This window comes from Aspergillus sydowii (assembly GCF_001890705.1).
Source record: "Aspergillus sydowii CBS 593.65 unplaced genomic scaffold ASPSYscaffold_12, whole genome shotgun sequence".
NCBI classification, from domain to species: domain Eukaryota; kingdom Fungi; phylum Ascomycota; class Eurotiomycetes; order Eurotiales; family Aspergillaceae; genus Aspergillus; species Aspergillus sydowii.
This window is the reverse complement of record NW_024467870.1, coordinates 749023-772952: the sequence shown is the minus strand read 5'-3', so window position 1 is coordinate 772952 and position 23930 is coordinate 749023. Positions and strand designations below refer to the sequence as shown.

Sequence of the window (23930 nt, the reverse complement as noted above, 5' to 3'; positions counted from 1 at the left end):
TCTGCATGTGAAGATGATGCCAGGTGTATATTGGAGGGTGATATTATAATTAATTATGAAATTATATACCCCGTTAAACCCGCTGAAGCTTCCACTGCATCGTATGCCGCTGGGAGCCAGCATCAACAACATACCCCCCAGTTTCTTTATCCAGAGAAGCACGTAAGGAATCAAGATCATGGTCTAGTGAGCACAACGGCACCGGCCACGCCTGCGAAGCCGTGTCAGCATCATCCCAGTACGCAGGATCACCAGAGCATAGATATACCACCCCCTGGGCCTGCGCGTACGGCGGCTCGAAAACGACCAGGATCTTGCCATCATCGGAGACGTTCAATAATGGATCATGACAGTGCGCACGAGGGAGATTCTGTACATCCCAGCGGTCCGAGTCTGAACAGTTTCCTTCTACAGAATCTGCAACTCCCGGCTCGACATAGCTGGTGAGGAACTGCATCCGACGGGCTGGGATGCGCTGTATAACATCGACCACGCCGTCGCTGGATATCCGGGCAACAGCGTACTTATTCTCAGATGTCCCCGGTCGAAACAACGCAAAGAAGTACTTTTCAGTTCGACATGTACACTCCTCCCCGGGGCTTCTCCCGGGGCTTCGTCGCGGGCCCTTCACCAGCCGCATCCCCCGCAGAGACAACATCCCTTCTTCTCCTAAACTATGCTCGACATCTCTGGAATCCAGGTAAGCATGTCGCAGGGCAGCCTTCCAGAACTTGAATTTCTGCGCTGCACTCAGAGACGCCTTTGAGCCGGTACAGCTGCAGCTGCAGCTGCACTTCCGGAACCCCAGATACCGGATATAAGACCCCTCGACACTATCGACCTCGCATCGCAATACCTCGTCGTTCTCTGCGAATTCCACGCTCTGGATGGAATCGAGGATACTGTCGCTGACGTCGACTTCCACATATTGCTGAGCCTGCCCCTGTCTCTGTTTCTGTCTCTGCTTCGCCGTCCGAGGCTGAAGGAGATAAACGTGTAATTTCCGCCCCAATCCAACTGCAACCAGATTCCCACAATCCGAGAGAGAAATCTGGAGACGTGCAAACGAGCGCGCACCAAAAAAGGCCCGGCTGTGCGTCGTATTATGGCCCATCACGCGCCTTGCTGCGTCTGCGGACGGGAATATCGATGGCGATAACTGTACCTCGCGACCTTTAGGTACTGGCAGACCCGGACCTAAAGATTTAGGAGAATCCAAAACGAGCGTCATCCCGCGCACACAGGCAGATTGCACTCCATAGCGCGATCGCACGGGTATACTCCCAATCCTGCCCGCCACTGCCGATATTGCCGATGACTCTGGATCTGGAGAAGTGGTAAACTGCACGCCATTCCGTATCCCAATGAGGTTCCTGCGACAGACGCGCTGGAATTCGCGCTTTAATTCTTCATGTGTGGTTTGTTGCGTGAGTTGCAAGCCTGGGACGGCCTGGAGCTTATGACGCAATAGATGGGTGGTCTGGGCTGCGCTTCGCCACGTTCGGCATGTTAGCGAGGCGCAGTGGAAGGATTCGAAGTCGAGAAGGAGGAGGATGGATTGGAGGAGTTCTGGGGGGAGAAAGCTGGCACTATTCGTTGTCATTCCTACTGTATGTCCTCTGTGTGTTTTGTAGAGGACGGTTGGGGACAGTTACAACGGTGATGTTTTTTCAGCGCAGAAGGTCCTCAAAAGTCAAAACTTTAATCGGATTTCTACCCGGAAGTAGCGGGATGATATAAGTATGAATTAAAATTACAATCCAAGGTCCTCAGTCCTCACTCACGGACTGGCTGGTGGTCTGGGCTTCGGGGGAATCTCGGCTGTCTCGGCATGCCGCATGCCGTCCCTGTCTATTTAGTATTTACTGTTTGTGCCGATTAATCTATAAGTTGAAAGACGCGTGTCCTGAGAAGATGCTGCAAGTTCCGTCCTCTGTATAGAGTACAGCCAGTTTCTATGCAGGACAAATGTCGCAAGAACATCCTCAAGTCTCGAGCAGACATCTCCCTCCACTTATTCTCATTAAAAGGACTGTAGGATAAATACAAATCGTTATTCGGTAATACTGAGCCCTGACAGCTGCATATAAAGGATAAACGCGCCGACCCGCTACGAGATTGGCGTATTTACATCGACGATCATCCAGTCCCGTACTCCAGCCTTGCAGTACTGATGGAACTGACATGGATATAGTTAAATACTTATCAATGGCAGAACGGCGAACTCCGAGAGCATCATCCGTTCCTGAAGCACGCCATAACCAGTGGGGCGAAATGCATGTACCTGTGATGACCACAGTAGCTACACAATGTCTTCCATAATATCAGAGTCTTGAGACAGCGAGTACCTCCTATATGGCTTTCGCGACACATTTGGAATGCCCCCACATTCCAGCATCCCGAAAGCTCAGCAAGTCGTCAAAAGGACACTTCTGAATATATGGATATATGCAGCATCATGCATTCGAAGGCTGACGGCACAGCAATCACGCAATTATAGCGCCAATGAGAATACCCGCGTACGACCAGAAAATATAAACCTCTTGATCGACCGCCGAGTCCCGACAAGCTTCGACAAGCTTCTGTCTATTATCTTGGCGAGATGGTTGAAATCGGGAAATCGAGCGCAGTGAACCTGTCTCCCCCGGAGGAAGTCGACAATGGAAAGACAGAAGGGAGACAGAACGAAGGACAGTCGACATTCGGGGAATTGGATTTCAGCGAGTATACCCAAGGAGGACTCGGTCGGCATTTGGGCGTGTTTTCAACGATATTCCTCATGTTCGTTTGTTCATTTCCTTTTGCTTTCGAGAGTACTAACTGGTCAGTGTCGGGCGTATTATCGGGACGGGCATATTCTCTACGCCTTCTTCCATCACCAGCAGTGCTGGGAGTGTCGGCGCAGCGCTGCTCCTATGGGTACTTGGTCTCCTCCTGGCAGGATCCGGACTCGCAGTGTGGTTGGAACTGGGATGTATGATTCCACGGAGTGGCGGGGAGAAGGTCTACCTGGAGGCCGCATATCGTCGACCAAAGCTGCTGGTTACAGTGATCTTTGCCGTCCAGGCCGTAGCGCTCGGATTCACAGGTGCGTCTCATACATCTTTTTCCCAAATTCCGGTTACTTACAAGACCAGCCCAAGGATGCATCGTGTTCGTATCCAATATGGTCCTGGCATCCGGAAAAGAGGCGTCTGAATGGGAAGAGCGAGGCATTGCAATTGCAGTGGTCAGCTTCATAACCCTCGTCCACGTCTTCCTCCCTAACTGGGGCGTGCGCGGCATGAACGTCATCGGCGTTATCAAAATTATCTTGCTCCTCTTCATCGTCGTCACCGGCTGGGTTGTTCTCAGCGGTCGAGTGCACAGTGTTCAAGACCCTTATGCCAGTTTTCATAACTCCTTCGCCGGCTCTGCGACGTCAAGTAACCTGTATGCGACGGCGCTGTTCAAAGTACTGAACTCTTTCAGTGGGTGTGTATCCCCTTTTCGTATGATAAGGCTGCCGTACTGACAGATCCCAGCTGGTCCAACGCCGCATACGTCCTGAACGAAATCCACAATCCAGTACGCACGCTCAAAATCGCAGCCCCAACAGGATTAGGAATCTGCGGCATGCTCTATCTCCTCGCAAATGTATCTTACTACGCCGCTGCAACCCCGGAGGAAGTATCCAACAGCGGCACAACAGTCGCCTCCTACTTCATGGGCAAGGTCTTTGGCTCCGCAGCCGAGCGTGCTTTGAGGTACCCCTCCTCCCTTTTAGTATTCCAACTCCTCAACTTATAAGTATTATAGCGTCCTCGTCGCAATATCCGCCTTCGGCAACGTCATGACGGTAACATTCGCCCAAGCCCGCGTAAACCAAGAACTAGCCAAAGAAGGCGTCATCCCCTTCCCGACCTTCTGGGCCTCAAGCTGGCCCTTTGGATCTCCCTCCTCGGGACTCCTACTGCATTTCATCCCGTCCCTGATCGTCATCGTCGCGATTCCCTTCGGCGACGCATACAACTTCATCCTCGACCTCGAGGGGTATCCCAGTAGTATCATCAATTTCCTCGTCGTCGCGGGGCTGTTCTATCTCCGGTGGAGTGAACCGAATTTATCGCGGCCGTTTAGGGTGTGGTGGCCCGTTGCTGTGTTTTTCATGGCCGGGCAGGCCTTCCAGGTTGTGGCGCCGTTTATTAGACCGCCTGGGGGAAAGGGGGATACGAGTTTGCCGTATTGGCTTTATCCGGTTGTGGGGATTGCGGTCCTTTTTGCTGGGGTGGTGTATTGGGGTGTTTGGCAGGTGCTGCTTCCGTGGGTTGGGAATTATACGCTGCAGCCGGAGCATGTGGTTTTGAAGGATGGGACGACGGTGGCTGTTTATCAGAAGAAGAGGAATTAACTGGACCTTGGTGTATATAAGGGTGGTCTATGAAACTACCCGAGCATCCCAATATTTAAGACCTATTAAGAACCGCTACCAGACTGATTTTAAAGGCACTCCGGAAGTTATTCCTAATACATAGTGTTGACTCGTTTATATTGCTAATTAGTATCAGAATAAGGAATAAGCCGGGATAATGCGATCCCAGGTACCAAACTCAATTGATTTCACGGCCTTCTACAATTCGTTCACGAGTATGGCCTTGTCAACGTCGGACACGGGCTCTGCATCGGTACAGGGGCCGGGATCTGGAGTCCACAGCGAAGCAGCATCCGAATGGCGTGAACGGCATCAGAGTATCCAGGAATATGTAGAAACAGGCTACATGGACATATGATGCAGTCCAGGCTGTTTCCAAAGCAGACCCCGAAGCTTGATCATGCATGATAACCGTTGACACTAGCAAGACGGAACATCTCGGAAGAGCCCACATACATCCTAAGCGCGACATCCTAGAAGCTATTCTGCAGGCGGGATCTGACCCACTGTGTATCAGAACATGAGGCCAAATCCCGGGGATCTCACGCCATCGCAGACACCGATGCCAAATACCGAGTTGGACAGCTGGTTTGGCTGCAAGGTATACCAGGGCAAGGTATAAAGGTTGGACAAGATCTGTCTGTGTCCTACTCATCAGCAGTTCCAAGTTGACTCCCAGACTCAGTATACAATCATCAGCTCTCAGTTGACTACCAGACCCGAGTATAAACCATGACCCCCGTCCTCAAGAAGTACAAGGCCGCCGCCGTCAATGCCGAACCAGGCTGGTTTAACCTGGAAGAGTCCGTCCGCAGGACCATCCACTGGATTAACGAAGCCGGAGAGGCTGGCTGCAAGTTGATCGCCTTTCCCGAGCTATGTACATCCCCCCTCTCTCAAGATATCTGACCCTGTTGAACATACCATGGCTGACCAGATAGGGATCCCCGGCTACCCGTACTGGATGTGGAAGGTCAACTACCAAGAAAGCCTCCCCCTGCTCAAAAAGTACCGCGAGAACAGTCTCCCCTCGGACAGCGACGAGATGCGACGCATCCGCGAAGCCGCCCGCGCAAACAAGATCTACGTCTCGCTGGGCTACTCCGAAGTCGACCTGGCGAGCCTTTACACGACGCAGGTGCTGATTTCGCCAGCGGGGGATATCCTCAACCACCGCCGCAAGATCCGGGCCACGCACGTGGAGCGTCTTGTCTTTGGCGACGGGACGGGCGATACCACCGAGTCCGTTATCCAGACGGATATTGGCCGCGTGGGACACTTGAACTGCTGGGAGAATATGAACCCGTTTATGAAGGCTTATGCGGCGAGTCGGGGCGAGCAGGTGCATGTTGCTGCTTGGCCGTTGTATCCTGGCAAGGAGACGCTGAGATATCCGGATCCGTATACGAATGTGGCGGAGGCGAACTGCGATGTAGGTTTGACTTGTTTTATTTGGTCTTTGATCCTGGCTAATTGGTAGCTTGTTACGCCTGCCTACGCTCTTGAAACCGGCACCTATACGCTTGCGCCCTGGCAGACCATCACTGAGGAGGGTATCAAGCTGAACACGCCCCCTGGAAAGGAGCTCGAGGATCCCCATATCTACAATGGACACGGCCGGATCTTTGCTCCTGATGGGCAGAACTTGGTGCCTCACCCTGACAAGGATTTCCAGGGCCTTCTCTACGTCGATGTATGTCGCTTTACCAGAACTTCACCTTGAAGAGTACTAATTCTTTAGATCGACCTAGACGAAACGCACCTCACCAAGTCGCTTGCTGATTTTGTAAGTCTGCGGTTCAACTGGAGGCACGCTGCTAACTGTGCCAGGGCGGACATTATATGCGACCAGACCTCATCCGCCTCCTCGTCGACACCAACCGCAAGGACCTCGTCGTTGAAGAGGATCGTGTCAACGGCGGAGTCAAGTACACCAGGACTGTTGACCGAGTTGGCCTGTCCAAGGCATTGGACCTGGCCACTGAGCAGGACGAGTAGTCTCCGTGTCACACCAGGCTACCTGTACTTTAGAACACTCCACTCTTATATAAATAGCATCAAGTTGAGACCGTGTAGTAAGATATCTACAGCTTCGCCTTCTCACGACTGTCCAGCTCCCTCCTCTCCGGGCCTCCACGGCTTCCATCTCCCCAGAACGCATCCTCGCGATGCTCATACTCCGTGCGGAACCGCCACTTGTTCTTCAGATGCGGCGTCAGGCTGTTATTCCACGCCAGACCGAGATACTTGCCCAGCACGGGCAGGAACTTGAAGCCACTGTTCTCGTCAGCGTCACCGAATATTAAATGTAAAGAAAACGTACTGTCCACTTCCCCCACCAGCAATAAAGACATTTGTAAAGTCCGGGTGCGAATCCATAATAAAGTCACCCGTCGGCGTATCCGTATACCAACACATCGCCGCCTTCTCAAACGCCCTATCCCCCAGCTCAGGCAGCATCTCACGCAGTCCAGCCCGCAGTCTCTTCTCCGCATCAACAGGGACATAATCCGTCCTGGCCCTCGGCGGGATAAGCGGCGGCGACGACGACGCCTTATCTCCTAGAATACGCTTCTCCTCCGCATCAAGGGCCCTCGTATACCCCCACCCGTGCACCGCAAACTTCAGCATCTGCGTCTCCTCATGCGGCGGGAAATTGAACCACCCTGTCGACGCATTCGCGTAGATCGGTAGATCCTTATACTTGACCATCTCCTCCGGTGTGAGTCGCACATACCCGAGAACCTGCGCAGTCGCCAGCGCCGAATTATACATGGGCACGTGATTCGAGATCCAGGCCCCGACGGATAGAACGAAATGGTTTCCTTCCACAGTTGTACCAGCGAGCGTCTTGACTGCTTTGATACTCTTCTTCGATCCATCACTGTTCCTGTCATTGCTGCTGCCATATTCCAAACCAACGACCGTCCCCCGCAGTCCACATATAAACGAAACCCCAGCCTCCAAACAATCATCCCTCAACTGCGCCGTCGCCTTACCCGCATCAACCCATCCAGCCTGCAGGTTCAAATACCCATTAAACGGATCCCCGCCCAACGGCCCACTAAGCACGGGGTATTTGTCGCGAGCCTCCCGCACAGAATCAATCTTCGACCAGGGCATGCCCCGACTTTGCAGCGCGGCACTGGTCTTCTTAATCCAGGCCTGGCCGTGCGAACTCGTATTCCCCGTTAAAATGTAAGGCGCGTTGTGGTAGATTCCCTTGTATCGCGGGAGCTTGCTCCATTTCTGATACGCCTCGTAGGCGATGTCTAGGTAGTCTGCGTCTGCGTAGTCGAAGCGGACGACCCGTGAGATGTCGGTTGAGGAGCCGTTGGGGACCTACTCTATCATCAACTATTCTGGCTTCCAAGCTTGGTTAGGTATGGTTATGGCTACCGGCGGCATATGTCTATCCAGGACGACGACATCCTTGTAGCCCTCGGCGGCGAGCTGGTGCGCGATGGACAGGCCGAAGACGCCGGCGCCGACGACGACGATCCTGCTGTTCTTGTTCTTGTTTTTCTCCATTGTTCGCAATAATACTCCGTAAGTAACAGGATGAAAGACAGCTGAGAGGGGAAATATGTGATCTGTCCGGCTGTTCCGTTGCGCTCCCCGTCTCCACTGCAGAAATCGCCGTGTGGGGTCGGAGATGGCCGTTTTTCCCCGCTCATGTGCCAGCACAGTGTTTACTGGCGGATTATACTATGTTTAATGGTATGTTATTGTCACTATATTGTATGGTTTTATTTACGGCTGTTGTTGGCAGGCGTTCCCGTTGTGGATATTGTAAATGTTGTAGATGCTCCTATCGGTGTACTATGTAGATTCTGCTAGGATGTTACGATATTCGTAGAAAGGTGCTCACGGAATTTCTAGTTAATATTATCCCGCGGGGAATATCGACTCTAGACCGTATAATTCTCCAATTCCGTCCTTTAGTAGAAGGAAACGAGGAAACTCCGGGTATTGCATGATGTAGCTCAGGCGGCGTTACGGCGATGTCGTAACAGTATAGCAATGAGGAAATGCAGATTTACACACACGGAGCACAGAGTATCAGACTGGACCAGATCGAGCTGAACCAGCTCTACTTCATTATCGGCAAATATGCCTTATCACAGCACATCAGCCAGCTGTCCGCATAGCACAGTTCTCGACTACTTGGATAGAGACGCTACATGATGTATGCAAACCAATTAATCACTTTCTTTGAGGAACTCGCCTACTCCGACTCTAACAACACTGCACTCCCATTCTAACAGTCGAACTAGCTCGACCTATCCAAGTAGACATAATACAAGCACTGGCCACTCCCTCAGCAATATTATCAACAGCCTATCTTGAATCCGTCCAGCGTCACGAAAACGTGGCGTAACGCCAATAAGAACACCCACAAGAGCCTCAAATAATGCAGGGAACAAGGAGGTCCGAGCCCAGTGCCCACATGGTCTCGACTCCCAAACGACATGCAGGGAATTAAGGTGCGACTAGGGCTATTCGGCCGTGCTGGCCGGAAAGACAGGCAGTGGCTATAAGCAGCACAGCCATGTTCACGGCTAGAGTGCCGGCAACGTGGGTGATACATAGTGGCAGTGCGGTAGTCACGCTCACCCAGTGGGTCGATCATGTTAGGTATGGCTGTGGTTCATATGAGTGGTTACGGCTTGTAAGTGGGTAGACTCGGCAGCTACCTGCAGTATAGAGTCTATCATTATTAGGAGGAACTGACGCGGCTGCACCTTGTAGATACAGCAAGTATCAAGGCAAGAATGACCACTGCACCTTCTCTATATAGTTCTTCCACTTTGGTCTGGCTGTTGACTGTTCCTTCCTGAGATACCAATAGCTATGATTCTTGACGAGAAAAGAGCAATGACCGGCTGTTCTTTCTGTCCATATTGGACCGCCTTGGTCCTTTTAAACGGGCCGGGATTTCGCTTAATGATTGATGGTACACATGGTCAACATTCTGATGGCCAGGGTTTATTGTAAATCCAGCCTGTATTACCGACTGGAGTGGACGTACTGTACATTCTATACGTGGTGGCTCCTTGGGTTGCTGTACTGGTCCTACGTTCCTGTTCTTGTAGTTAAAAGTTCTAACATTCTGAGGAAGGAGCTATGAACCAATCGACCCTTCCTAGTTAGGTAGACCTTGTTCCTTCCCAAACAGATACTGTGAGCCCCTATAATGACAGCACATATAGGGCAGGAGCCATCGAGTCGACGATTACGTGATGCTCCTTCCAACAGCACTTAACTTATCTACAATTATTCCAAATCACTAGCCACTGCGCCTCATAGATGATAGCCACATTATCTTCAAAAATATATTCATATCTCAAGTACTATCTCCAAATAGCCAGATACACGAGACATACACCGCTTCATCCATCAGTCAGAGCATGGTGTCTCCACTGTGGCAGGCTTGGCGGGCGAATACGCATACGCATACGCTCCAGCCAATCGCATTTGTGCGTGGACATGAGAAGAACATGCCAAGCTTTTTATACGCTTGATTGATGTGCGGAGTACGGATATACGTTGGACGGTTCGAGAGGCAAGACTGGATCGCTGCGCCTCGACTTCGTACTGCGTACTGGTTCTGCGTTCCGCTACCATCATACATGTATATAAAGAGTTGACTCTTCCAATGAACCCCCCAACTAAGTCTACAACTACAATCATTTTCAATCCATTTATCACCTGAACTCCAGTCATCAAAATAGAATATAATGGCCTCTCTTCTCGTCATCGGCGGGATCCTCCTCGCAGCGAAATACGCCGACGAACACGCAGAGAAAAAGAACCGCGACGTCGGTCCGGACTCGGATAACTACAGCGAGGTCACTCTATCCAGAACCTCAAAGCGCGACAAGCTCAAGCCTAAATATTGGCACTCGCGGAGAAAGGCGAGAACTGACGCCCAGCCGTCGGATACTTGCGAGTCATCATCGCCGCCGCCTTATGCGGAGCTTCCTGCGGTATGTCACATAACAAAAAAACTAACTTGTGAGCGCTTTCTTATTTGATTTCCGTACTAGTACCGCGATCTGGAGAAGATGGAGGACCCCGCTGAGCTGGATAGTAGTGAGGTTGGGCGGGACCGGGTGACCGTGCATGAGGCTCCTGGGACGCCGCATGAGGAGCGGTATATCAAAGACCGCTTGCCAGAGCTTGATTAGGCGTTATAAATTACTCTTGCTTTTTGTTTGTCTTATGGTGTTCTGGAATTGGGTGTATGGCGGTGATTATTTTTGCTTGACCGCTTGATATGTATGATATGTTGCTTACGATAGACTCTTCTTCAATACTCATTTCCTTCGACGTCTTACATCATAGAAAAGTGTCCGGTCTAGAACCGTCCCTCGGCAAGCCAGCCGAATGTTAAATGGATTAGGGTTTCTGCTGATGCCCGGTAGTTCGGTATCCTGACCGGCGTAAATCCACCCCAACGCCGCAGCCACCGCGAGACGCTAGTAGAAAGTCCCGGGTTAGACGGTTAACTTGCATCTCCGGTAAGGGTCTGGATTCCTTGATCTACTCGGGATGAAGATGGAATGCCAGTACTCTGTTTAAATGAGGATGGAGGTTAGAGAAGGTCACTGTTGCAGTTCCTAATAAGGTATATTGGAAAAGTTAGGCTCTTCCAGAATATGAGGATACTTTGTTTGACAGTGAAGAGCGGCAGAGCTTTGATTGTGAAAAGAAGCAAATATTAATAGAGTATCGTGATATACAAATCCCTAATATAGTATGGCTGGCAAGAGCGGTGTATAGTGAGACGATGTCATAGTGCATGAGTTATAATAGAGCTTCTGTTCTGGAACGGTTCTTGTTCAGCTCATGCACAGCAGTAAGTGCTGACGATAGTTAGCTGTCAATTTGTCAACCGGGCGTTGACGGTGAAGCCTGCAGGTGGTGGTTAGGGCTGAGCACCTAGCCCTAATTCCACATCCTCACGGTTCTGCACACAGCAGCCACGCCCAATTGGCTGCCAGACTGCAGTTCCATGGACTGATTAGAGTATTCCAAATTCCAGGCCTTGGCTGAAGAAAGTCCCCGCGGCTGAGCACAGGGCTGACCGGCCTGGACCGTATCTTAAGAAGTCCTGACGTCCAGTTCATCGAGCACAGCAACAATCAAAAGTAACAGCACCATGTTGACTGCTGAAGGCCAGTCTAAGTTCAGACCCCGCCGCCGCCATCGCAAGTCGCGAAATGGCTGCTTCGAGTGTAAGCGGCGGAGAATCAAGGTGTGCACCTATTTAGCCTGTCAATCTGATATGCTAACCGGCCAGTGCGATGAAATGAAGCCGTCGTGCTCGCGGTGTATCTTGACGATGCAGAAATGCATCTATCCACCAACATCGCCCACATCGCAACCCCAGGCACATGCCCCTGAGAAGCGCAATGATGAGCGTGCTTTGTCTCTGCCAACTCCCAGCCCGCGATCCGCATCGTCGCCATCGCCGTCTCTATCGCAGGAGACATCGCGGCTGTCACCACTGCCTCATGTCGAGCCCAGCCAGCACTTCAACTTCGACACGTCCGACACAGGGCTCTATCACCACTATCTGCAGCATGCGAGCCGCACGTTGACCGACAACCAGCGGGATCTCCATCCCCTGCAGATATGTCTGCCGACTCTGGCGCTGCGCAGTAAAACCGTCTTCCACTCCATCCTGGCTGTCTCTGCGGCCTGTATGTGCTACGACATGATCAACCAGGAGTTTCCCCCTGATATCGGGACCGTCAGCTACGTCCTGATGACTGGATATCGGCACTACAATCTCGCCAGTGAGCGGCTGCGAGAGTTGATCTCCAGACCGAGTGCATCCAATGCAGAGCCTCTCCTGGCAGCTCCTCCATTGCTCGTCCCTTTTGTGACCTGCAGTCAGCAGATCAACCACTGGGTCTCCAGCAGGATGGACGGCCAGCCCTCGCCAAAACTGCTATCAACCACCCCGAGAGACGTGATCATTATATCTCGGGGTATTAAAGCAACAATACGCGCCTTGCAAGCCGATCCATCTCCCATCCCAGCCCCCGAGACCATCACCGCTGAAGAAATCGACTCCATGGACGAGACACCATCCATTCCATCAACACCATCAAAACCGCCTCCATCCCACAACCACCCCATGTTCCAGGTCATCTCCTCCACCAGCCAACGCGCCTTCTCAAAACTCCAAGACCGCATCGATTCAGCCATCTTCTACGCGTCCACATCTAGTCCATCCCTCTCCGCCTGCGCCGAGGCCTTCACCGTCCTCGAAACCCTCCGCTCCGCCGTCTTCCCAACACCAGGATCATCATCAACCCCTCCCACCCTGCCACCATCAATGACAACAGTCCCAACCCTGCCCCAGATCCCCCGGTGGCTCCACGCATTTACAGCCCGCCCTTCAACACCCTCACCAACGGAACACATGACCCGGCCGTTCTTGAGCTTCTTCGTTGAAACCCCCCAGGCATATCTAGATCTCGTCCTGCCGCTTCTGGATAAACGTCTCGAAGGACCAAGTCCGCAGTCGCAGAGCCCGGCAATTGATCCATCCCTGACCACAGATCTGAGTTTGGGTGTGGGTTTAGGACTTGGATCAGAGCTAAGTATCGAACAAGTCCTTGCGCTAGATATCTACGCGCATTGGTCTGTGCTCATGTTTCTGGTTAGTGAGGAGAGCTGGTGGATTGGGAGTTTGCCTGATATTACCCTGTCCGGCATGGTGAATCGGTACGGGGATGATTTTGTGCGAAGGTGGTTTCCTTCCACTTCGGGGATTGGGAATGGGAGTGGGAGCGGTGACGAGGACCAGTGGTGGCCGGGGAGTATGTTGAGTGTTGCGAGGGAGATTGGACGGTTTCGATGATGATAATCTATTATATATAAGGGTAATTGGTGTTAAAAGCTGAGCGTGTTTCTTGTACCTGCTGTTGTTTATGTTTATATTCTCGGATAATATATGTATAGCTATGAATTACGATTATACTACGTTTACTGGCATTCACGTATCCATCCTACCTTTCCCATGATAGACCCGACCGCGTCATCCGTCTCGACTCAACGTCCAAGATCTTAGTCCCAGGCCTCCTCGTCGGTTGGGTCACGGCCCCAGAACAGATTATTGAGAAGTTTCTCGCGTACCGGGAAGTCAGTACGGTTGCTGTTAGCGGCCCCTCGCAGCTAGCGCTGTGGAATCTTCTTGACGTAACCTGGGGTCATGGTGAATTCAACTCTTGGTTAGTGCATATCCCCAGCAAGTATCAAAGGCGTCACGATATTCTTCCCCGTGCACGTGAGAGATATATTCCCAGTTAAATAACACCGTGGGCGCCGCCTCGGTATGGAACATTTCCTGGGATTAAAGTACACTGGAAACGACATCCTATTGCGGGTGCGCTGACGGGGACTCCGTCTAGTGAAGAGATATATTCGCAGCTCCAGGATCTAGAGTCGCGAATTGCTGCGAAAGTACTTGAACATGGGGCGTTGGTTGCCAGGGGATCGCTTTTCTCGTGGAATAACAAGGCTGGTGGGCAGCTGCGCTTTCGGATGACTTTTGTCGCGGCTGATAAGGGGAATTAGACGAGGGTGTCAGCCTGTTTGCACATGTATTGAAAGGAGAATTTTAACCTCATAGGTCAGGATACTGAGACCGTTTTTAACAAATAGTTGTTGCCACGCACTTCTATTTAAAGTGTATGTCCCCTTCGCTCCTTCCACCAGCAATATCCCCCGCCCCATTATATTACATCCTCAGTTATTCTCGCTTGGGATTCTGGTTCCTTCAGCCTTTCTGTCAGTCATGGGACATGCATGTCCCTGCAAGGCGAGCCAACCCGTGTCCTGTTTGAGCCTCCGAGTTGGGCGGGCGGTTATTGGGACAATCCTGTTGGCTAACCCTCCAAATAATGCATGGCGCCAAAGGCTGAGCCACTGGGCAACACGACCAGGGGTGTCTGGCGATTCGGGAGACGCGATTTCTTCTCCGAGTGAGACAGGATTCCCCAGGTCTCACCGACCACTCCATACCAGATTCACCTTATAACCACGGTACGTGACTTCGATGTCGTGAAGGCTTGACCTGTGCTGACCAACTGGAGAGGATTTAGCAGCGACGCAAGTGAGACATGCGGCCGGCGAACAGAGACGGATTCGGGGTCGCCATCATTTGCGCTCTCCCTTTCGAGGCTGATCCTGTTGAAGCGCTGTTCGAAGAGGCATATGACAAGTTTGGAAGAATCTATGGGAAGCAAGATAGAGACAGCAACACCTACTTTACTGGGAGGATAGGCCAGCACCATGTTGTGCTCTGTTTCCTCCCAGACATGGGAAAGGGGAGCGCGGCAGCCGCGGCGTCGAACTTGCGTATGAGTTACAGAAACGTTCAACTCGCCCTCGTGGTTGGGGTTTGTGGAGGGAATCCGTTTCCTGGCGGGGGAGAGATTATCCTCGGGGATGTTATCATCAGCAACAGCGTTGTCCAATATGATTTTGGCAGGCAGAACCCAGATGGATTTCGACCAAAAACCGATGTCATGGATACCCTGGGAAGGCCTATTCCAGAGATACGATCTTTCCTGAGAGCCTTTAGTGGGCGTAGCACGCTACGGGGTCTCCAACGAGAAGCATCCGCCTACCTCCAGGCCTTGCAGAAAGACCAAGAGCAATGGCAGAGTCCCGGAGTCGAGTACGATGTGCTCTTCGAGGCGTCCCATCGGCACAAGCACTATCGGGTGGACAAACAAGCCCCTTGTATCTGTCTCGACTGTAACTCCGACGCTGATCCCATATGCGACACAGCGTCCAAGGGCGATTGTACAACATTGGGTTGCTCAGGAGGTATTATCCGCCGTGCGCGACTTGATACGGGGGCCATTGACTTGCGCGTCCATATTGGAAAGGTAGCATCGGCTGATACGGTCATGAAGTCTGGAAGCCACCGCGATAGGATAGCCGCTGTCGAGGGCGTTATTGCATTCGAGATGGAGGGGGCTGGCGTTTGGGATAATCTACCATGCATAATTATCAAAGGTGTCTGCGATTACGCGGACAGCCACAAAAACAAGCACTGGCAAGATTACGCTGCAGCAACGGCTGCGTGTGTCTCCAAGGCCTTTCTTCAGAACTGGCGGCCGGTTCTTTCTGAATCCTGTTAGATGGCTCCATCTCATTATCCAGATATAACCTGACCTGTCCATAGGCACCGCAATGAAACCGACGATTTCTAATTTGACTACCGTTTTACACTCTTATTACACGGGTGGACAGCGCCTTCATGTCCACCGTATATCAGGAGACAGATTACCAATGGATCGGTGCTATATAAATATGGTCATTGTGGAAAGGTTCCGCGCCGGTAATCCTAGCAAAGCCACTGATATCTCTTTGTTCTCACGCCTCAAGGTCGACACGGTTGAAGGAAAACATGTGTCAATTCCTGAACTGTTCGTGGCAGCCAGACGAATTCTGATTCATGGCCGAGCTGGAGTGGGAAAGACTACACTGTGCAAAAAGATAATGCACGACCATATAAACGACGGTTTGTGGAGTGACCTTTTCGACATGATACTATGGATACCCCTACGAAGGCTCAAGCGTAGGTCCCAACAGAATAGTACTCTAAAGGGCGCTTTTTATGATTTGTTTTTTGCCCATCTTACAGACGGCCAAGATCTCGCGCTTGAGCTTGAAAATGGGATAACGGACCCGGCTTGCAAGAACAGGATTCTGCTAATCCTGGATGGACTGGACGAGGTGTCCCAGGAGTGGGAATCTGGCACTGCAATGCATAATCTCCTTGTCCGACTTCTAGACCATCCACGGGTCATCGTCACCTCCAGGCCTTATGGTTTAGGAAATAGCACCCTCGAATCTTTTGACATGTATCTGGAGACAGCTGGATTCTCCGAGGAACAGGTTGAGGCATATGTCAAGATGGCCGCAAAAGGGGACCCCAAGATATCCGACGACATACGGGCTTTCGCCACTGACAATGAAATGATCCAACACCTTGTTCGTATGCCAGTCCAGCTAGACGCGGTTTGCTATAGCTGGGATCGCCATTTCATGTCTGGAGACAGTCCAAAAACAATGACTTTGCTTTATAAAGCAATCACCCTTAAGCTATGGCAAAAGGATGTTCCTCGATTGAAGGAGTTGGATGCATCCAAAGGCCCCACTGAAGATAGCATACGCAGTTTCAGCATGCTCCAGATAGAAGGCTTGATTGAACCTGAGCTACGCCTTGTGGAGATACTGGCCTTTACTGGCATGTACAACGGACTGGTTGAGTTCAGCGCAAATGATAGACAGCGGCTCTATGATGCTCTCACCCACGAACAGGCGGAGACGCCATTGCCAGAGATACCAGAGTCCATCTTCAAAAAAGTCTCCTTTTTGCACACATCAGATCCCTCTGCCATAGACTCGGATCAAACATATCACTTTCTGCATCTCACCTTCCAGGAATTCTTCGCCGCTCGATATTTTGCTCGCCATTGGATAGAGAAGAGGAAATTGAAATGCATAGATCTGGATGAGAGTCCGGCTGTGCTTTTGTATGCACAGCCACGAGAGTTTCTTCGCGTGAACAAATACAACTCCGACTTTGAAATTATGTGGCGGTTTGTAACGGGTCTTATCCAAGATTATCCGCCACCGAAGGGCTGGAGAGAGGACCCGGTCAAGCATTACTTCGACCAGCTGGACTCTGAGCCTCGTGATATATTGGGTCCCGTCCACCGACGGCTGTTAAAGCATTGCCTCGGCGAGTTGGCCCCCGGAGAGCGTGGCAATGTGGTTCGAGCTAGGACTGAGGACCAGTTGTTACTCTGGCTGCAGTTTGACGGACCGGAGGATGACAACGAATGTCCGGAACACCTTTTGGTCAAACTATTACAGAATAACTCGCGCAATGTCCGTGAGACGGGCCTTTATGCGTTAGAGCGTCGAAGGAGCCTATCGCTAGCCACGCTCGAGACGGTACTGGCCATTCTGAAGGATGATAATTCACCTGTACAATATCACGCCGCTCGAGTGCTTGCAGAACAGACCAATTTACCTCCGGAAATCCTGAAGGTCCTGTTTGCATTGCCGACAGATTATTATTTGTTTGATCAGAGACTCGTCAATAAAATGGCGGAGCAGGTTGGTAACTTTCCAGAACTCGTTGAGCAGCTCCCTGAGCACCAGAAATCCGACAATTGGCAAGTCAGACGCAAAGCAGGGATAGCCCTAGCTCGCCAGCCATCTCTACCACCCGGCGGACTTGACGCCTTATTGCTTCTTTTACAAGACCCTGAGTGGGAAGTAAGAACTGAAATGGCTAAGAAATTATGTGAACGACAGCCCCTTGAACCGGAAATTATTGAAGCCTTGATTCCACTGTTAAATGATAAAAACAGCATTGTGCGAGCTGCAGCAGCAGAGGCCTGGGCCAGTCAAGATCCCATCCCACCAGAGGCTCGCGATGCGCTTCATCTACTGTTGCAAGACGAGAACGATATGGTGAAAGTCAACGCGGTTTTCGCGCTTAGTCGGCACCAGCCAGTCGCCGCGTCGATCTTTAGTGTCCTCGTCCCTGTTTTGAAAAGTGATATGTCGCCTTTTGACCGGAGTTTCGTTTTGGAGCCTGCGTTAAGGGTTTTGGAAGGGCAGAACGCTTTACCACCAGACATTGTGGAAGTCCTTGTCGCGCTGCTACAGGACCCGGGGGGTTCCGGCAACATCCGACTTACAATCGCCAAAGTCCTCTCTCAGCAGCCGCCGTCACAGACTATAGAGGTGCAGGCCCTGTTGCATGATTATTCTGTCCTGCGCTTATATATGCACACAATGGACACCCCCTGGGGACACGAAGCGCCGCCGATGCCACCGAGTCACCAGAACAGTATCCTTCGGGTTTTCCGGGAGGCGGACAGGGAGATGGCAACGGAAATTGCTAGGGCTCTTGGCGACCAGTCTCATCTATCTCCAGATACACTGGGTGACCTGGTTCAGATTCTTATCGCAGACGATGAGCGATCGGAAGATGCGGCCTGGGTCCTTTCCCAGCAATCTGTGCTGCCGATGGAAATTACGAACCAGCTCTCCAGGCTACTGGAGAACAAATGCAGCGATAGTTTAATGTGTCATATAACCGATGTATTGTACAAGGAGACTAGCCTGCCACCACAGATGCTTAGGCCGGTGGTTGCACTGGCAAAAAGAGACACTTCGTCTCGTGCAATTGCGCGTCTATCCAAGCAGACGAATTTGCCACCACCGATGCTGGAAGAAGTTCTCCCTCTGCTGAAATCGAGGAGCTTTGGTACAAGGGAGGAGATTGCTATCTTGGTAATGAAAAACACCGAGAGTCTCTCCAGTATACCCGCAAAATACTGGGGTCCGCTGTATAAAGAATGGGTCGAGCAAGCCTCTTACGAGCAAATTAGCTGGACGCTCAACGACAGCCGTCTTCGTCTGGATGGACCGGATGGTGTAGTGGAAGTTCACTTTAGCCGTATGCAGCTCCTCAATTTCAGGCACCAGATCCGGAAGACACAGCGTAAACTGGGCATTCCAGCCGATACTGTGCTTCCTAGAACCCGCATTGATCGATCCATATCAAGACTGGTTTATAAGACGGGTGCTTTGCTGAAGGGAAGAGGGTATAGCGGTGCCAAGTTGCCCAAGGCTTGGAAGAAGAAAAGTCTGTGGCCCCATCTACTCGACACTCTATCTTCAGATGATAGCGACTATCTCTAGGGCCCAGTCTTCTCCCTCTCAGCCCTCTCAATCGGTGCATCCCGATCTGCAAGAGCCTTTTGAACAAAAGGCCGCTCACTCAGCCGCCAAACCACGCAGCAGCATGCGAGACTCCTCATTTAACGTAGCAGGACTCGTGGCATAAAACTTCGCCTACCGCTGCCAGGGCATGAGAACCAAATCCGCATAAGTGCACTTTTCGCCAAAAAGCCACTCGCGGTCCTTTAACAAGCCATCCAGCACAGACGTGACGCGCCGCATCTCATTCCCATGGCACTCAATAGCATAAAGAACATGCTCAGGTCAAACTGCGCGAACCAGCTTGCCTGTCCGTAGTACGGCGCTGTCCGGACATCTGCAGGTGCAACCATGCCTTTGCTTTGTAATTTTTGTTCAAATCTGCGTACTGGACCTTATTTTCGAGGTCTTAGGTATCAACGAGGTGAATGATATTAGCGCCGGACTCGAAGAGGGTTATACCCTTGTTCGGGTTTTCTATCGCAGGGAGCCAACCGTTAGATTAAGTCTGATAAACGGCTATTTTTGGATCTCGGTGAAGCTGACGAAACTGGTTTCATAGGGGATCTTGAGTTCTTCGGGGATAATGGCTACCTTCCACGGGTAAGGGCCGTAGGGTGCGTGGATGGAAGTTGGGATAGCTCGATAGTGTACTTCGCTGTCATACAATGTGAAATCTGGATCGTCATGGTTATGGGAGCTGACCGCAATCTGGAATGTAGTTTTCTGTATTATACCCCAGCTGTCATTGTAGGGTTCCCCACTCGGGATGCCGATGCAAAGACCAACCAGAGACTGGGACCATGGGTCGATGCGCCGATTGTTCCTGGCTTGTTCCATGGTATTGTGCCCTGTCATGCAGTCGTCGTGTCATCATTCCGCAACTGCTTCACCGTGGCCAGAGCGTCGTAGTTATATAAACTGGCCCGCCGAGGCCGATCGATGACGGCGTAACTGTCCTGAGTGGCACTGTCACATACACCATGAGCTCTATCAACGACGACTACTTTGACCTGGGATCCTACAGCCGACCCATATCCACCAGCTCCAAACAAACCCAGCGCTGGTTCGATCGCGGTCTCGTTTGGGCGTACAGCTTCAACCACAATGAAGCCGTGAAATGCTTTGAAACTGCCGTCTCGTACGATCCCGCCTGTGCGATGGCCCATTGGGGCGTCGCGTTCGCATCTGGGCCCAACTATAACAAGGCGTGGCAGCTTTTCGACCACGCAGACTTGGTCGCCTCTGTGCACAAGACCTACGACGCATCCCGTCGAGCGATGGAGTTGGTCGACAATGCATCGCCCTTCGAGCGCAGCCTGATCGCCGCAACGCAGCATCGGTATGGGCGTGAGCACGATGTCGACTGGGACCAGTACAAGGCCCGCAACACAGCCTATGCTGATGCCATGAGGCCCTTCTATGAAAGTTTCCCGGACGACCTGGACGCATGCACGCTCTATGCTGACGCGATGATGAACATGACCCCCTGGCAGCTCTGGGACCTGGACACCGGCCAGCCAGGCGAGGGAACCAGGACATGGGAAAGTAAGGCTGTCCTGGAGCACGGACTGAGCCTGCCAGACGCGCGATACCACCCGGGAATCCTGCACATGTACATCCACTGCATCGAGATGAGTCCCTGGCCGGAACTGGGGCTTAACGCCGCGGACGACCTGCGCAGTCTGGTCCCGGATGGGGGACACCTGCAGCACATGCCCTCGCATCTCGACGTGCTGGTGGGCGATTACCGTCGCGCAATGGCATCGAACTACAGCGCCACCGTCGCGGACGAGAAACTCGTCGCAAAACACGGCGCCATGAACTTCTACTCTTTCTACCGCATGCACAACTATCACTCCCTCATCTACAGCGCCATGTTCTCTGGGAAAAAGACCACCGCACTCGAAACCCTCGACCGCATGGAGGCTACCCTCCCCATTGATGTCCTCCGCGTCGAATCACCACCACTAGCCGACTGGCTCGAAACCTACTTCGCCGTCCGCCCACACGTCATGGTCCAATTCGGCATGTGGAATGAACTGCTGGCCCTCCCCCTCCCCCCTTCTAACGAGCAGGATCTCCTCTGCGTAACCACCGCAACAATCCACTACGCCAAGGGCATCGCCGCATCCGCCCTCGGCAACATCCCACAAGCAGAAGACCACCGCCGCCTTTTCTGCGCCGCATGCAGACGCGTCCCCGCTTCCAGGAAAACTTTCCCAAACTCCTGCATCGATATCCTAGCCGTCGGCAAGGAAATGCCCGACGGCGAGCTAAGCTACCGCAAGGGTCAGTACGAGGCTGCCTTTGCGCAGCTCCGCGAGGCCATCGCGCGATCCGACGCGCTGATCTACTCGGAGCCGTGGGGGTGGATGCAGCCCGTGCGCCATGCGTATGCGGCGCTGCTGCTGGAGCAGGGGCGTGTTGAGGAGGCGGCGGAGAGTTACTGTGATGATTTGGGGCTGGGTGGGACGCTGCCGCGTGCGCATCAGCATCCAAATAATGTTTGGGCGCTGACGGGGTATTATGAGTGTTTGGTGAAGTTGGGGAGGGAGAAGGAGGCGAGGTTGCTTGAGACTTCGCTGAATATTGCAAGGGCTGTGGCGGATGTTGATGTTGAGTATTCTTGCTTTTGCAGTGGGAGAGGTGTAGTAAGGTGAACAGTCGTGTTGGGCAGAGTTACCGATGTTTGCTTAGGAAAGGCTCAATAAAAGTCCTCATCTTCACTCGTTTTCTTCCTTGCCTGGCTGTTCCTGTGAAATGTTTGTAGGATGTTTATTTATATATCGACTGTATCAGAACCAGCATGTCACGGCAGTTCTATCGCTGTACTATGGACTATGATACACGTTAATCTTCTAGATACTTACCTCGACCAATATCGCGTGGTCTAACGAAATATATACCTGCGAATATTATGGTTCATCTTATGTGTTTGACCTGTTTCGGCCTTCAGGCGATCCAAGCCTTAAGCCTGCTAGCAAGAGGATTAGCATGGAAGTAGCAATCTTGGGATGTTAAGTAGAAGGCCCGGGCAGTTAAGCAAGGGCTTAATAACGATATCAAACCCCCGACGATCAGAAGACTCTTACACTCATTTTCCTGTTCTGGATAAACGATTTATATATATCACGGTATCTTGTCGCAAGGGTTTGTTTGGCTAGGGGAGGATATATATCCATGGTTTCAATTCAACGGTTGATTTTCCCATTCTACAGATGTTTAGCACAGCATACCAAGCTCAGAGAATTCATATTTCAAGCTGCTACCAGCCTGGTTCACTGCAGGTCTTATACCAGCCGTCACATGATCTGGTTAGTCGGTCAACACATCACATCCTCAACCCCCATCTTCCATCAACCAACCGATACCAATCCGCCGCGATGACGCAGTCCTTGTTTAACTTGCCCACTGAACTCCTTCTTCTCATATTCAAGCAGCTAGCAACAATCAAAGATGCGCACCACCTTTCGCAGTGCTGTTTGCAGGTGAATCGGCTCTTCATAACACCAGCGTACAGGCGCGACATTGTTCGGTCTATCGCTGATGTGCCATCCCGCCCTGAATATAACCTGGACGCGACATTTTCGGGTACATGGTTCCCTGTCGGATACTAATATACGATGCCGTGGCTAACATCAATGGTTAGTGCTTCTCCAGCTTGGCCCATCTAGGTGGCGGATACCTGGAGAGAAACCAACCACAACCATTCTAATAAGTGTTGAATGGGATGAGGGAACCCGTTGGCGGCGAAAATGGGATGTGGCTGCCCTCCAGCGCCGCGACAAGGAGCTAAACTTCAAAGTCGCATTGGACAAGTTTCTCATCCAATTCGATGAACTTGATCTTGACCGATGGAAGAAACCTACCTTCACCGAGCGTATCTTAGGGAACGCATCTCGTCGGCAAGAGAGGATCCTACGTGACTTAGAGGAATCCAAGCAAGCCATTGCCGACCTGTTTACTGAGAACACAGTGATCGCGCTCGCACTTCACTGTCTTTTTGTTCTCCAGGAGATGTCCATGCTTGATGCAGGGTCACCCTGTCTGACAGAAGAGGAAATATTCAAAGATGGATCTCCGGTAGAATTATTTGACACAGACGACGACTCGGGATCTGGCACGACTCTTCCGAATGTGACCCTCGACAGACAGGAGACGGAGAACCGAGTCCAATCAAGTAGCGGCAAAGGCCAAGGCTGTCCTGATATCGTCCGACTTCCGAATGTCCTAGCCCAGATTTCCAGGCTGTCGTTGTCACTGCTAGACAAACAGGATCCGCGCGATTGGCCGACAATACTCTATGTTCTCCTCCTACTCAGTCGTATTCGAAGCGTTTTACATCCAGGCCAGCCCTGGATGAAGAAGATCCGTGTTGCAGGCAATGCCATAACCCCACTGTTTGAAGACGTGGCGCGGTATTTCTATGTCTGTACTGAGGGTGGCTTTGTTTTAAGTCCTCGCTGGAGTGAGGAAAGATATGCGGCACTAGTAGGGCACTGCAGGGTTACTGTTAAACAGGCGCATATACTGCGCAAACTATGGGTTTACAATTGTAAGTTCTCTGTAGCCTTGATGCCTTATACTAACATTACTAGATGCCCCTGTACAAATTGCGGAATGGGATAATAATGAGAGATACAGAGGCGTAGATGGCTTTGCTAACAAGGTGGAATTTTTCGCTACTGGTCGTGATTGGGTTGATGTGGTAGCACGATAGACCTGGATAACAAATAAAATT

General features: G+C 51.7%; 10 protein-coding genes across 10 annotated transcripts; 6 read left to right on the top strand and 4 right to left on the bottom strand.

Annotated features, from left to right (window-relative positions):
* Window positions 1–73: 73 nt before the first annotated feature.
* ASPSYDRAFT_35009 (uncharacterized protein) lies at window positions 74–1603 on the bottom strand (the record flags this gene model as incomplete). The annotated part of the gene is made up of 1 exon (XM_040845300.1): window positions 74–1603. One exon carries the CDS (start codon window positions 1601–1603, stop codon window positions 74–76), a length of 1530 nt encoding a protein of 509 aa, XP_040699022.1.
* A 1032-nt stretch (window positions 1604–2635) lies between these two features.
* On the top strand, window positions 2636–4494 carry ASPSYDRAFT_184836 (uncharacterized protein). Its single transcript, XM_040843553.1, has 5 exons — window positions 2636–2781; window positions 2829–3088; window positions 3138–3474; window positions 3525–3746; window positions 3799–4494. Exons 2-5 carry the CDS (start codon window positions 2977–2979, stop codon window positions 4388–4390), a joined length of 1263 nt encoding a protein of 420 aa, XP_040699021.1. The 5' UTR covers window positions 2636–2781; window positions 2829–2976; the 3' UTR covers window positions 4391–4494.
* A 50-nt stretch (window positions 4495–4544) lies between these two features.
* Window positions 4545–4983, bottom strand: ASPSYDRAFT_452841 (uncharacterized protein). Its single transcript, XM_040847009.1, has one exon. The coding sequence runs from the start codon at window positions 4881–4883 to the stop codon at window positions 4638–4640; it is 246 nt and encodes an 81-aa protein (XP_040699020.1). The 5' UTR covers window positions 4884–4983; the 3' UTR covers window positions 4545–4637.
* Window positions 4984–5143: 160 nt separating this feature from the next.
* ASPSYDRAFT_158890 (carbon-nitrogen hydrolase family protein) lies at window positions 5144–6409 on the top strand (the record flags this gene model as incomplete). Its single annotated transcript, XM_040842769.1, has 5 exons — window positions 5144–5291; window positions 5353–5843; window positions 5892–6104; window positions 6153–6197; window positions 6242–6409. The coding sequence occupies 5 exons, from the start codon at window positions 5144–5146 to the stop codon at window positions 6407–6409; spliced, it is 1065 nt and encodes a 354-aa protein (XP_040699019.1).
* Window positions 6410–6495: 86 nt separating this feature from the next.
* Window positions 6496–7942, bottom strand: ASPSYDRAFT_35006 (NAD(P)/FAD-dependent oxidoreductase; the record flags this gene model as incomplete). Its single annotated transcript, XM_040845299.1, has 3 exons — window positions 6496–6688; window positions 6735–7753; window positions 7811–7942. The coding sequence occupies 3 exons, from the start codon at window positions 7940–7942 to the stop codon at window positions 6496–6498; spliced, it is 1344 nt and encodes a 447-aa protein (XP_040699018.1).
* A 2210-nt stretch (window positions 7943–10152) lies between these two features.
* ASPSYDRAFT_35005 (uncharacterized protein) lies at window positions 10153–10602 on the top strand (the record flags this gene model as incomplete). The annotated part of the gene is made up of 2 exons (XM_040845298.1): window positions 10153–10401; window positions 10462–10602. 2 exons carry the CDS (start codon window positions 10153–10155, stop codon window positions 10600–10602), a joined length of 390 nt encoding a protein of 129 aa, XP_040699017.1.
* An 878-nt stretch (window positions 10603–11480) lies between these two features.
* Window positions 11481–13695, top strand: ASPSYDRAFT_49376 (Zn(II)2Cys6 transcription factor). Its single transcript, XM_040847819.1, has 2 exons — window positions 11481–11672; window positions 11718–13695. The coding sequence occupies exons 1-2, from the start codon at window positions 11577–11579 to the stop codon at window positions 13287–13289; spliced, it is 1668 nt and encodes a 555-aa protein (XP_040699016.1). The 5' UTR covers window positions 11481–11576; the 3' UTR covers window positions 13290–13695.
* Window positions 13696–14409: 714 nt separating this feature from the next.
* ASPSYDRAFT_452795 (uncharacterized protein) lies at window positions 14410–17245 on the top strand. Its single transcript, XM_040847007.1, has 4 exons — window positions 14410–14473; window positions 14526–15574; window positions 15624–16872; window positions 16943–17245. Exons 2-4 carry the CDS (start codon window positions 14551–14553, stop codon window positions 16950–16952), a joined length of 2283 nt encoding a protein of 760 aa, XP_040699015.1. The 5' UTR covers window positions 14410–14473; window positions 14526–14550; the 3' UTR covers window positions 16953–17245.
* A 2460-nt stretch (window positions 17246–19705) lies between these two features.
* On the bottom strand, window positions 19706–20026 carry ASPSYDRAFT_93218 (uncharacterized protein; the record flags this gene model as incomplete). Its single annotated transcript, XM_040852806.1, has 1 exon — window positions 19706–20026. The coding sequence occupies one exon, from the start codon at window positions 20024–20026 to the stop codon at window positions 19706–19708; it is 321 nt and encodes a 106-aa protein (XP_040699014.1).
* A 143-nt stretch (window positions 20027–20169) lies between these two features.
* On the top strand, window positions 20170–23909 carry ASPSYDRAFT_93217 (tetratricopeptide repeat protein; the record flags this gene model as incomplete). Its single annotated transcript, XM_040852805.1, has 4 exons — window positions 20170–21809; window positions 22710–22780; window positions 22839–23744; window positions 23788–23909. The coding sequence occupies 4 exons, from the start codon at window positions 20170–20172 to the stop codon at window positions 23907–23909; spliced, it is 2739 nt and encodes a 912-aa protein (XP_040699013.1).
* Window positions 23910–23930: the final 21 nt, after the last annotated feature.